At 29.8% G+C, this 13,940-nt stretch overlaps 1 protein-coding gene across 1 annotated transcript; it reads right to left on the minus strand.

The window, feature by feature from the left end:
* Nucleotides 1–2,286: 2,286 nt before the first annotated feature.
* On the minus strand, nt 2,287–13,533 carry LOC136970952 (endothelin-converting enzyme homolog). Its single transcript, XM_067265442.1, has 21 exons — nt 13,350–13,533; nt 13,126–13,223; nt 12,976–13,029; nt 11,582–11,737; nt 11,388–11,468; nt 9,965–10,167; nt 9,724–9,864; nt 8,329–8,403; nt 7,925–8,241; nt 7,645–7,846; nt 7,474–7,572; nt 7,318–7,392; nt 5,256–5,593; nt 5,065–5,135; nt 4,918–4,969; nt 4,557–4,624; nt 3,295–3,431; nt 3,150–3,215; nt 2,928–3,035; nt 2,757–2,830; nt 2,287–2,627 (listed from the first exon to the last, which is right to left on the minus strand). The coding sequence occupies exons 1-21, from the start codon at nt 13,430–13,432 to the stop codon at nt 2,528–2,530; spliced, it is 2,598 nt and encodes an 865-aa protein (XP_067121543.1). The 5' UTR covers nt 13,433–13,533; the 3' UTR covers nt 2,287–2,527.
* Nucleotides 13,534–13,940: the final 407 nt, after the last annotated feature.

Below are 13,940 nucleotides of genomic sequence, written 5' to 3' on the forward strand. Positions count from 1 at the left end.
TAGAGCAGAGATAAGTCATAAAAGTTTCAACCCGTAAAACGACTATTGTTTGTGTAGCAAAATGGAACTTAAACACGCTAGTGTTTTGACAATAATATTAGAACATTGTCATCTCTCCTTAGATTACAAATTCAGATTTCTAGATAAATCGCTTAAGGTAAAAAATGATCATTATTACAAATTATTTGGCTGCAATTTGAAAAAAATTGTATACCTATAAATTTCGACTGACGTCCCGTTGTCTGTCTTTCCTTAATCTCGAGAATGGAATTAGATAAATGAAAATCGAAACAAAATATGAAAATCGTAAGAGAGAATGGACCAAATTAACTATACATAAAGTTTTGATTTTTTATTGCGAGTCACGTTATTCAATTCAAAAATTTACCGCTGAACGGAGTTAGATACATAACCGGCACGACTCTATTGCTAACAGGAAAAGTATGATGTACAGGGTCAAACATTACTACAATGCACATAGGCAAGTTCTATATGCCAGGGGTGGCCAACTTTTGTGTACATAAGGTCTACTTTTTATCTTAAAAATGTGTCGCGATCGACTTGTTGTCGTAGGCGTAGTCTAAGTATGTATCACACCTCCCTCGCCACTATGTTTATACACTGTGCTTCAGTACGAGGTGCACTCCCGCGAGCTATGGGTAGATAAGGAAAATATATGTTCAAAACTATTTTTTTATTTTTTAAATCACTTATTAAGTTTTCAAGATATAAGCTCATAAAGAAAATAAATTTCTAGACCCAACTTTTGATACTTGCAGTTACGAGTTCATTCCGTATAGGCGGCACCTAAAAAAAATCGATTTTTCGACACTTTCAAGATTAGATTTTTATTAACTTAAAAAAATTAATTATATTTTATCAATTACAATGTATAAATTGTGGTACTATTTGTTCGTAAACTTGAAAAAGTTATCAAACCGTACTGTGCAGTTTTATAATTTGATTATAAGATTTTACTTTCGCGATTTTTTTTTGGGCGAGGAAAATTTATCATGGAAGAATGATATAAGATTTTTAGACTTATTTTTTGCTAATCTATCAATAGCTCAAGGGAGTGCTCTTTGTACTGAAATACCCTGTATAGCTACCTACGTAAAAAACAACGTAATTATTTAACGGGCCAAAAAACTCACGTCCGGGGGAATTAAAACAACATGAGTAATTATTAACAATATTTATTATTTCAAATTAGCTACTGATGAAGACAGATTTAGAATTTATTTTATTACGTTACATTAATGGGAGGACTGAGTTTTCACGTCTCTTACCAAGGAAACATAATTAGGTGAATATCCTGACAAAGATAATAATAATAATAATGATTCTTCAGTATGGGAATAGGTCAGGGCAATGTTTAGTCTTCGTTAACTTTAAGTATGAAAATGCCAATTCACACAGGCATGTAGTTCCGAAACAGGAATAAATATATTTTTGCTACATTTGGTGATACTGGGATATTTTTCCTCAATTGACGTATTTCCAAAAATCCAAAAATATAGAGGTCTGTTGCCGAAAACGCTCACTTATCAAGTAAATAGATAGGTAAGAAAAGCCATAATTTAATTTAAAACATAAAGAACAGGTACTTACATTTTAAACAAATGAAAAATTGAAACTCAACGTTGTCACCATGGATAAATAATACTGATTAATAATAATAATAATGTTAATACTAAAGAAAAGAAGCTACCGCATGACAGTATCAAATATTCAAGCTAAATGGCTGTGTTTTCTACGAGTCCAGTCATAACTGCATGCATATTGTTGCTTTTGCGCGTTGCGTTCCAGTTACAAGTGTAACACATTAAGTCAAGACATCGCGAGCGATCGACCAAAATTGGCATCGCGATCGACTTGTTGGCCACCCCTGCTATATGCTACCTGTCGCAGTAAAGGCGTAATGGCGCGTATATTTCGCGCTATATCGTTGTCGCAGTAATTCAGTGAATATAATGTATATTTTTTAATAATTATATTTAGTTAATTATTTTGTTAAATTTTTTCCAATAGATGGCGCTACATGTAAAGATCGCAATCAAATGTAGACAAATTGATCGATATATAGAAATCAAATCGACAATTTGGAATGGGATATACGAAATTATCTAAATTAAAAGCATTTAAACGTAACTGCCGAGTTTCGTACCTATTGGTCGAACGACCTAGACATGTATAACAAACAAACAAACATCCTCATTATATATATATATTTAAATGTTTTAAATTCAAAAAAGTGTTTAAATTATAGGAACTTTTATTAAAGCATTAAAGATTAAAAAATCACTATTTTATTTTCAAAAGATACATAGCCAACATTGAAATATAGAATTTACATTGTTATAACTAGAATATGTTTTTCAATATTGCTACATAAATTTTTCCTTAGATATCAAATGACGTAGAAGTTACAATATCATCTATTCTATAGCATAGATGAGAGTAACAAGTTAAATATAAAACGATCTGCATATTAATTCTGAAAACACAGCAGTTAAATTAATAAATATTACCATAGTTTACATTTATTCGAACGGCTCATATAGCTTCCTTCAGTGCAGCTAAATGCTTCAGAAAAGTCTTTAGAGTTAGATAACGTGCCTATAACTCTGTAAAAAATAAATTTAAAGACAATTGAAAATATTTATAACAACTATATTACAGTAATAATTAATTTACCATTAAAATTCCAAAATAACCGTAATGATTAGAACATAATTCCCGAAATAATGATTTACCTAAATTGATTAATAGTGTGTTCATCATTTTCTATTTCCTTTAGATATGTTTTAGAAGCAGTATGACACCAACTCTAAATAATAAAATTATTTAAATACTGATATCATATATATACATAAATCTTATTTTTAAATATTAAAAAATATTTAAAAATAATGCATAAATGTTACCTGTGCATAAGAAATAAAAAACAATTGTTCGTGAGTAAAGTGGTCTAATGCAACTAATGATGCTTCTTTTTTATCATTACGATGATGTTCAAGCCAGTATCTATAACCCTTATAAGGGTAATAACATAATTAGCCAATATACAATAATATGTAAAGTGTCTGTATTTATTTGTAGTGATATAGCTAATTACAGAAATTAGTAATTAATAAGTCTTGCAGTACCTCTAATGCTTCTCTAATAGCTCCATTATCGGCGATATTTTCTGCTAAAGTTGTATCTCCATTCACCTAATAAAATACATAGCTTTATTACTTTTATTTCTTCTTTAAATACTGTTTTAAGATATATTTGCTTATTATAAATAACCTGTATAGAATCTGTTGTATTTGAGTAATTAGTATACTGCTCTCGAAAACAATCTGCTCTCTGTGTATAGTTAGTTATTGAACTCTCAGACCAAGTTTCATGACTTGGTACATTTCCGACCTTGTCTCTTCTTCTTCCTGTTAATAAAACATTATATATTAATCATTAAGTTATGTATCGGCCTATATATACAATAAAATTCCAGTTATCCGAATTAATTGGCACCTCGAACCATGAATATCCGGATTCTTGAGGTATATATATACATATATTTTGAAGGTGTTGCAAATCCACAATACACCTCTATGACGGATTGAAAGGGCGTATTCACTGATTCATTACGATCACTCCAATAATACGAGTATATATTTTAAAATTAACCATTTATAATACATTAGATCACGATACGAATATAATTATAATAAAAGCTCGGATAATTTCAATTTAAACGAGCAATTATTTATTGTCGCATCGTCACAATGCCAGGCTGAAATATTTAATCATATTTTTTTTATTCATTTCATTTAAAAGATATGCTCTCCATTTCAAATTAGCAGTACCTTGCCCCTGTACAGCATACTTTTCTTTTAACAATAGAGCCGTGCCGGTTATTTATCTAACACCTTTCAGGAGAAAATTTTGAAATTGAAATAACATGGTTCGCAACAAAAAAATTTTATATATAGTTAATTTGTGTTTCCTGCTCCTAATCTTTCCATATTTTGTCTTAGCTTTCATCTATGTAATTCCATTCCCGAGATTAAGGAAGAACAGACAAACGAACAGACGACTTTAGGAATTTATAGGTCAACAAAGTTGTTTTTTTTCCAAATTGCATCCCAATAACTAACTTAAACAACTAATTAAAACTAAAATCGAACAAAGTAATTTATAATTTACATAAAATTTTTCGGTTAATGTTATCCTAGGTATCGAAGATGGCGGCTCGTCTCCGATTCCAGCAATCAGAAGACAGGGAACAGTGAGGACTCACGTTCTAACCTAACCTAACCTATTCTAATAATTTGGTTGCTAATAATTATGGTAATTTATTAGAATAGGTTAGGTTAGGTTAGAACGTGAGTCCTCACTGTTCCCTGTCTTCTGATTGCTGGAATCGGAGACGAGCCGCCATCTTCGATACCTAGGGTAACATTAACCAATTTTTTAAATATAATTAGTGTAAAAAATGTAAAAACACATTTAACATAAAAATATATTGAGTTTAGATCTAATTAAATATATGATCTTAAATATCATACCATTCGTATCAAAACCATGAGTTATTTCGTGTCCTATAACCGTTCCAAGAGATCCAAAATTCAGATAACTAAATACAAAATTTAAAAATTTATGTTATGAAAATAAATAGTGCAGATGTTATTTTATTATATATATATATATATATATTTTTTTTTTTTTGCATTTTTCAATATAGATGATTTATGTATGAGTCACGAAAGTGTACAGTCTAAAAATAGCAATCATTGTCTGTTGGTGAGATTTATTTATTCATTTTTTTTTTCTAAATAAAATATTATAAAAGCTTTTCTTAAAATGTGTAATAATAATATAGTTTTGTATACATTTAATAAAATCGAATATATTATACAAAATACTTACAAGGGAACATTAACATCAAATATCGGAGGATTTAAAATTGCAGCAGGCAGTACTAAAAAATATAAATATATATATTTACCAAAGATAGAATACAATTTTTATAATATAATTCAAATTTCTTTTAAACTATAATAAACGTAATTATACCGATAGCATTTAATTCAATCGAGTAATAGGCATTAACACTAGTTATAGGTAAACCCGGAATGTCTGGCCATCTAAAAAGAAAGTTATTTAATATATAATATATAGATTTTATTTAAAAAATAAAAATTTATTAATTAATTTAAAATACATAAATTAACTAAAAGATTAAACGGATCAAAAATGGAACTCGCCTACTTCTGTCATTTGTTTCGAATAATTTATTCAGGTTTTTTTTCATATTAAATTCAACTACTTCCATATACAAATCGATAAATGATTTACTGCCTCCATTGCTTACTGTCGAGCCACCACCTGCACCTTGCTGACTTTGGTCGCCACCACCTGCACCTTGCTGACTTTGGTCGCCACCACCTGCACCTTGCTGACTTTGGTCGCCACCACCTGCACCTTGCTGACTTTGGTCGCCACCACCTGCACCTTGCTGACTTTGGTCGCCACCACTTCTTTTATCCAAATTACGGACTCGCTGTGAATTTTCCTCAACGTTATCATCTATATCTAATTTCAACTGAAAACACATTTCTATTTAGAATCAGAATTAAATAAATATTTATCATAAGATATAGGAATTTTCATCCAAAAGGAATGTTTCTTTAAAAAATCCTGCATATGCTTCATATGAAATAATTAATGTTTAAATGTTTCTTTGAATTAATGACTAATGACAAAATTAAAGAAATAATGTCCGCAAAAATTCAATTATGATATTTTGTTTCTAAATATATAAATTTATTTAATCAATAATTATTTATTATTTAAGTTATTACACTGTTTTATGCCAATCCAAAACGTGAATAATAAGTGAAAGGTAGAAGAGGAAACAGTCGACTTTACAGATGGATTTTTGAAGAAAGTATGTAGAAAAATCTAGATTAGAGAATTAAAAACATTGTAAAGAGAAGAATGGTTGAAACAGATCAAAATCTCATTTATATACACACTTTCGAGGTATTCAATTTCTGGCCACGTAATTGAGTTGATCACTACTTTAAACAATAGAAACACGGAATATTTCTATTCTGTTGGCCACGTAAATATAATTTTTGGACGCTTCTATCTTGATAATTTAAACGAAATGTTCACATAAGTAAGGTGGTCACTACGAAGAGTTTGATCGATATTAAAACTTATGTAGTAGTTCAACAGAGGAATTTCATGAGTGGCTACAAAGTGAGGTTTTATTGATAATATTATAGATAAAAGAGGAGATAAGATTAAAATAGTTTGGACATGTAAAGAAAAATGACAAAAGGAAGATCGCTTTGGATACTAGAATGAAGCGAAAAAGGTTGGATTTCTAAGAATGGATATTAGAGAGAATACGCAAAAGAGGTAGATTTACAAGTTGGATAAACGGAGACCATTAAAAAGAAAAGAACAAAGTTTAAAAGATGAAAAGGATTGGAGAGGATCAAAGAAGATAGAGAATATACAAACAAAATATTTGGATGAAATTAATTGTTGCAAAATGGAAAACTCTTAACGAAAATTTCCATCTTCGACAAATTCGGATGATAAATGACTAATAAAATATACAGTATAATTAATTCATTTTATTATTATAAGTTTTAAACTATAATTTCCGTATGCCGCTTGAAAAATAAATTTGACAAACTGAAAGAGTCACAAATCGACACGTGAAATAATTTATTTTAAAATTTTTTTATACACCATGTCGAAATCGACTTAAGTCAATTTGACACTACGAAGTGTCACAAAAATTATGAAAAAGCATCTATAAAATTAATACAATTGATTGATTTTATTAACTGATTTTTAACTTTTAATAAAATTAGACAATAAAAATTATTTCAATTATTGAAACGTAAGATGTAAAAAGAAGTCTTTTTATACTTTACATAACTTGTAAAGTATACAATTAAATAATTGAATCGACGTACGTACATTTTCAATTAAATTCATATAAGTCTAAATATAATACCGAAAATATATTATTGTGTGTTTTAGGAATACAGTTACGAAAATAATATATTTGTGCAATTAAAAATTGTGACATTTAGTGACATAAAATCAGCTTCTAGATGACACACAAGGAAGAGCCTCTGATAGCAAAAGTAGGAAAGTAGTATATAGGCGTAAACACACAGAGACACACACAACAATATTTTCCACAATAATTCGTGAACCGTTTAGTTAGTGGCAAGGACTGATATATAATTTAATATATAATATATATATATATTAGAATTATAAAAATATTTTAATACTTACATCATTATAATAATCTGTAACGGTATTTTTATCTAACCATGATGGATAACCAACAAAGTACTGCATTTCGTTTAACTAATAAAGAATATTTACTGTTAAATTAAATTATTTTATAAATATATCTTTTTATACTTCACCTATATAACTTGAAATTACCTTATTTGAAACTACCTCTTTAGTTTCTTTATCTAACCAATCATAGTCTGGAATAAAACTTTTCATTGCTCCTCTAACAGATTCAACAACATGTTTTGCCTAAATTTAAATAATAACAAGTAAAATAAAAGTTTATCAAATTATAAAAATATTGAAGATAATTTAACGTACCTCCTCTACCGGTATATGTACGTGGCTTATGTACATGTAACCAAAAGCATAATTTAAATATTCAGATATGTCAAGAAGACAGCTAATTACTCTTTCATCTTCAAAAACTTTCGATCGACTTTTTTTAATAGTTTTACCGGAGGTGTAAATAATGTTATTTTTAATTCTCTTCAAAAATTGAACCGATAAAAAGTTACTTATCCTACGAAGATAATCAAGTTAAATTTAGTTTGAAAATCTGAGATTAATAAATTTTTAAAATATTAGAAATCAAACTCACGTTTCTTCGGTTTCGGTTTGAAGAACATTCAATATATTTTTGACTGTATCAGGATATTTTATTAATATTTTTATTACAGTTTCATCGTTTTTTGGTGTTGTATCTCTTCTTCTCCTTACTGTTAATTTCGTATCCTCTTCTCCTCCTGTTTCTTTTCCTTCATTAGGTGGTTGATTCGGTACCGCTGCATTTGAAGTTACATCTGTTGCTGCTGCAGCTGTAGTTACATCTGTTGCCGCTACGGTTGGACCTTCTGTAGGTGTTTCTTCTTTCTCTTCTTGTACACCGAGTAGCGTATTGATAAATTTTTCGAATTTCTTAGAAAACATATAAGTTAATCTTATTGATAATTTATTAAGTAAATCGAATTATTAAAAGAATTATAATTAAAATAATTTATTTACGTTTGGAAAAATGTCATTATATTTGGTTGTGTCATTGCTTAAGAATAACTCTTCGGTATTATCAGGATTATTCAGCTGTACAGGATAAATTATATTGTAATCAAAATTGTTATTAAAATGGCGATTGCTATTGATGAATATATTTTACTTTTTGAACATATGAGGGGAAGTCCAAAAATAAGTTATTTTTGATTTTCGGAACCGTAAATTTATGGATAAAATGTACAGACTATGTACTGGTAGAGACATTACCTTCTACAGATGTATTGTGTTTCGCTGTAATGAAGCATTTTGTATGTTACGCACGAGTAGAAGTAATTCAGAAGTTATTGTGAATGTTCACAGAGTGCTGCTCATTGTGCCAAAAAACAAGAAGGTAAAGAGACGTGAGAAGGAAAGTGTGGACAGTTGTCCGCTATGAAGGAGTACGTCGCACAATCCGTAAGCCAAGTAGAGGTGTACGGACGGAAAATAATATCAAAGCAAATAATGCGGCGATGGTGCAACAATTCCATCATGGACGTGAGAATGTCAAAGACGAGTAGAATGCTGGACATCCGTTAACATCCATTGGAAAGGATAACATCTGAAGAGTGAAGGTCATGATTCGCATCAACAGACGAGTGATCGCCACAGCACATTACATGATCCTCAACGTGTTGAATTATCGCAGTGTCAATAAGCTGGGTGTCTCGGCACGTCAGCATCGATCACAAGAGCCTGCAACATCTCTTACAGGAGGGCAACAAGTTTCTCTTTCGAATTATGACAGGATATAAAAGTTAGGCCAAATATTTCACCCCAAAATCGAGCCCCAATTTACCTTCATAGAGCGGTGATGGCGAGATTATTCTCTGGGACTATTTGGGTTGTAATATTGTGAATGTCAACAAGTACTGCGACGCACTGACAAGACTGAAAGATGTAGGTCTTCTCATTTCGGGGGATTATGCTCTTTGATGACAATGCAAGACCCGACAAAGCAGCAGTAACAGCATTCCGCTTCACCAAATTCGGTTGAGAAGGTTTTGACAATCTCCTTGTAGTCTGGACCTTGACCCCAGAGATCTCCACTACTTCCGAACTTGAAAGAAGGCATTTCAAAGGCAGCATGTCATGACGAATGAAGTGGAAGAAACCGTTTGAATTTCGTTCGTACGCAAGGCATGGACTGCTACGAGAAGGTTTTGTTTAACCTGGCAAAGCGCTATAAAGATGTATCAATACGACTGTCGTACTATGTCGAAAAATAAAGCAAGAATGCCTCTTCCTATACATAATATAATTGGTTTCTAGAATGGAAATTCCTGTTAATAGCAGACACGAAAAACTTATTTCCTGAATACCCCTCATATACTGTATTCAAACATTTATTTAAAGTAATAGCAAAATTACTGTATCTTTAATTTTCTTATTTAAATTTTTAACGTCACCAAACTCTAATGTTTTACTGTCGAATACTTCCGTAAGAAAGCTTTGCGTAAACCCAATATCTTTCTCTATATCCTCGAATAAGGCTTTAGAGGGAGGAGTTATCTTGAAATTAAATTAAATTTTATAAATTAAAATAGATAATGAAAAAAATTAATATATATTAATTAAATATATTGTTTATGAATAATATAAATATATTTACGACTAAAATGTTTTCTCTGTTATCTTCATAATTAGGCGATACTTCAATTTGTAGAATTGGTTGCATTCCAAATAAACGATATAAATTAGCTATTTTTTCTCCTGTCGAAGCTTCTTCACTTTTTACATTTATTAGAGGAAAACCCCCGAATGCTTTAAACATTTTCGTATATGAAGCTTTTAAAGTTTCCTTGTTTGTTTTGTCTAGAAAAAAAAAAAGAATTTAAAGTCACCAGCAGGTTTCCTATGCCATTTGTATCATTGTACTCAGGATATTTACAGGTATTAGTTAAGATTTTCTTAATACAGTATACGTAAACCTATTCCACAAATTATTATTATTTCTTCTAATTAGTAGATAAAGTAGACATAAAATGAAGTAAAAATATACACGATAGAGCATTGCATGTCGCATAAATGCAACGTCAGATAAAATTAGTGGCCAAAAGGAACCTCTTTTCTGAAAAATTTATATTTGAGATAGCTTTGTTTCTTCTATGATTTCTATTATTGATTGAGAAATGTAATTCTTATCGTTGTAATTAAAAACTGTAATTCTTACAGTTTTTAATTCCATCATCTTACGAGATTAGAATTCCCAAGACATCAAGAGAATGGAATTCTGTAATTGCTTTTGCTAGTAATTCCTTAAAACAGTAAAAGTATTTTTCACATTGTAGGGTTGATCTGTGGTAGAATCAACCCTACAATGAGGCAGATTCTACATCTTAAACTTCGTGAAAATATTTATTTTAACATACGAAAAAACTCACTATTTCTAGAAACATATATTTAATTTTTATATTCTATAATACAGTACATATTGTTCGCTTTATTGGGTTGCAATTTGGAATAATTGCAGCCAAATAAAGCGAAAAAAATCACTGAAAATCGAGACGAGTTGGGCGCTTCGATTACAGATTTTCACTTCGTGCGCGGTTCGAAGTTTGAAACGTTGTTCGAACTCCGAAGCGAATTTTTGTCAAATTTATCGTTTGAACTCTGAAGAGTTCGAAGTTAGAATAGTTCGGAGTACGAAGTACCACTATATCAATAATTTGAATAAATTCGTTTTATATTAATTAATTCCACAAGGGAAATATTTAAAAAATAAAAATATAAGTTTATATTATAATCTGTAATTGATCATCTTGTAATGTATTGTATATTTATTGTAGTTTTTTCTGTGTATTTACTAGTGTATCAGAAAATTGTTTATGCCATGGCTTGGGTTGTATGAAAGAAAACTCATTGTAATTTACAAAATGTATTTGAGTGAAATAAAGTTGTTAATTGGTCAGCGATTACGGTATATTTGAATATAATAATTCCTAGAAAATGCGGTGTTTTGACCCTTTACATATAAAATTTAATTGAATTTTAAAAAAATAAATAAAATTAATCTAATAAATTTAACTACTTACGGTGATTTAAACAACTATTCGTGATCTTGGCTACTTTTCTTTCAATAGGTAAGCTGTTTTCATTTATTTTCTTAATATTACCTTTAAATATATGTAATGTTATATTCTAATAAAAGACTATTTCAATGAAAGCATATTTATTGAACTATTTAAAATACAGTATTTACAATTACCATAGCTTTATTACTACTTACTATACATAATTCGGAGGATGTCAAACTGAATTTCACTCAATATACTTCTATCTGGAAGCGACATTAAGGCTTTATTCATCCAACCTCCACACGAATAAGTGTAGAAATCGTTGCAGGGCTCAACTTCTTCATTCAAGTTCTCGAGAATATTACCAGCTTTAACAAAATTTTCACTTATATAATAAAATTATTCTTATTTATTATATTATTTAAATAAATGTTGCATTTATATAAAATCATTTTGCTTAAATAAAGGCATTGGTACGTTATAACTTCATGGGGCCCAGGAGAATTTGAATTAGGGTTCCACGTACGGTGTTAACTTCAGGGCATTTTTCTTCGAGAGAATTGTTTTTGTAGAATATTTTTTAAATTTGGGGCATCTGTTGATGGAAGCTCTAGGAAAATTATCCTTTATTATTCTTTAGGATAATGCGCTACTGAATAAAGGCCCCATGTAGGATGTAAACCAGTCAACGAGCAACCCGCGGTTCCTGGAGTTTTGACAACGTATTTTCATTTTCCTGTTTTCTGTCTTGTGCCGTTATACAATCCTAATTAAGCTAATATTACTGATGAAGAATATTCAAACTAAATTTGACTACTGAAAAAATGAGAATAAACTATAGGTCTATATAATATGCATATTATTAGCATGTAGGCTATTATTTTATTACTTAGTGTTCTGACGTTTATGGGGTATACTCATTAAGTTTAAAGCCCACAACTTGGTAAAAGCCTGTAAGAAAACATGTATACGGCCCGACTGAAGCCTACGTAGTTTCCTTGAGGCCCACATGCAGAAAAGGTTGCTCATCAGTAATGTAAACAAAAGCATTTCATGATGCTACACCCTACCTTGCTTCTGCTATGTATTATCTAATTCAAATGCACAGGAGTAAGCTTATAGAATGAGGTAGTAGGCTATTTGATGGCTTATTAGCCATGCAGTCCGATCCCCTTCTTACGAAAGTCAAATCATATCTCGGGTCTTAAAAGGTAGGAAATATTTTTGTTTCTGGTATGACAGCAGACAAATACGCACATAATTCAAAATTTAAATAAATATAAAAGAAGTATTTACTAAAAGATCACTAAATATGTCAGACCTCGTCCCTTACCACGCGATCACTGCCGTTGTGGGCCTGGCAGAACCCACAATGGGCACGAAAAAGGCTTCTAGGCCAAATGGGTATAAAAAGGCTCACAGACGGAAAGAATTTTAAAAAAGTACAAATTATGTATTATTTTATATACAAACACGTACAAAATAAAACGAAAAATACAGTAAAACCTGTACTAAACGGAAACCTTCCAGACCGGAACAAAATGGTGCGATTACGATTTACACGGGTTTTTACTGTATTAGATTTCAATTAATTAAATTCTTTTACCTCTCATTACGCAATGTTTAGTCTTGCATATTTCGGATTTCGGTAATAGATTTTCTAAGAAAAAATTAAAAAATTTAAAAATGTATATATAGTTAATAAAATTTATTTATAAAATTAACATTTGAGTAAAAATGATAACTAATATCTTACCGATTGCAATGCTTATAACGATAGCAGAAAGCAAACTGAGCACTAAAACCAGAAAGATGAATGCTAATATTATTAATAGCTTCTCCCTTGGATTAGTGCTATTTTCGATAAAGAAAAAACATATATATATATTATTATAGAAATAGTGTGTAATAATTTGAATCGAAGCATTAAAAATTCTCTGTATTATCTGAATATACTTATAAAGTCTATTATTTAATTACCTTTCATGATCATTCTGGCAGTTGATACGAAATTCTTGTTCCTTCTCATCAATGTCTTTCATTGAAATAGGGTTGACACTCATGATGAAAACCAAGAAATCAAAACATATGTTTATATTTGTATTCACTTATAAATTATAATTGACTCAACGTTATCGATACTTCGAAATATCACATAGAATGAGATATAAAGTGAGTTATGCCTTAGTAATGTTTAAGTTATTTTTGATATTTATATGTCCGCAGATGTGGAAAAGCATGTTAATGTTGTGACGTGGTATCACCTGTAGTATGGAAGCTATTGTTATTGTTAAATTTTCAGTTCAAACAGTCGAAGAAGGTGTACAAATATGACACAGTTTTACTCATTAGTGTATATATTTGGTTACAATTTATAACTATTCGAATGAATAAATGTAAATTAATTAATTCACTTTAAATTAATGCTAAGTCACACGAAAAAAAATCTAAAATATGATTAATAAAATGTCTACATTTTATTATTTACTAATTAATGCATGTTAATTAATATAATAATTATTACTTTGATGTAATTATTGAAGAAATTATCATTTATTTGATCATTTAAAA

Source organism: Centruroides vittatus, unplaced genomic scaffold, assembly GCF_030686945.1.
Source record: "Centruroides vittatus isolate TY-2023 unplaced genomic scaffold, ASM3068694v2 contig_2226, whole genome shotgun sequence".
NCBI classification, from domain to species: domain Eukaryota; kingdom Metazoa; phylum Arthropoda; class Arachnida; order Scorpiones; family Buthidae; genus Centruroides; species Centruroides vittatus.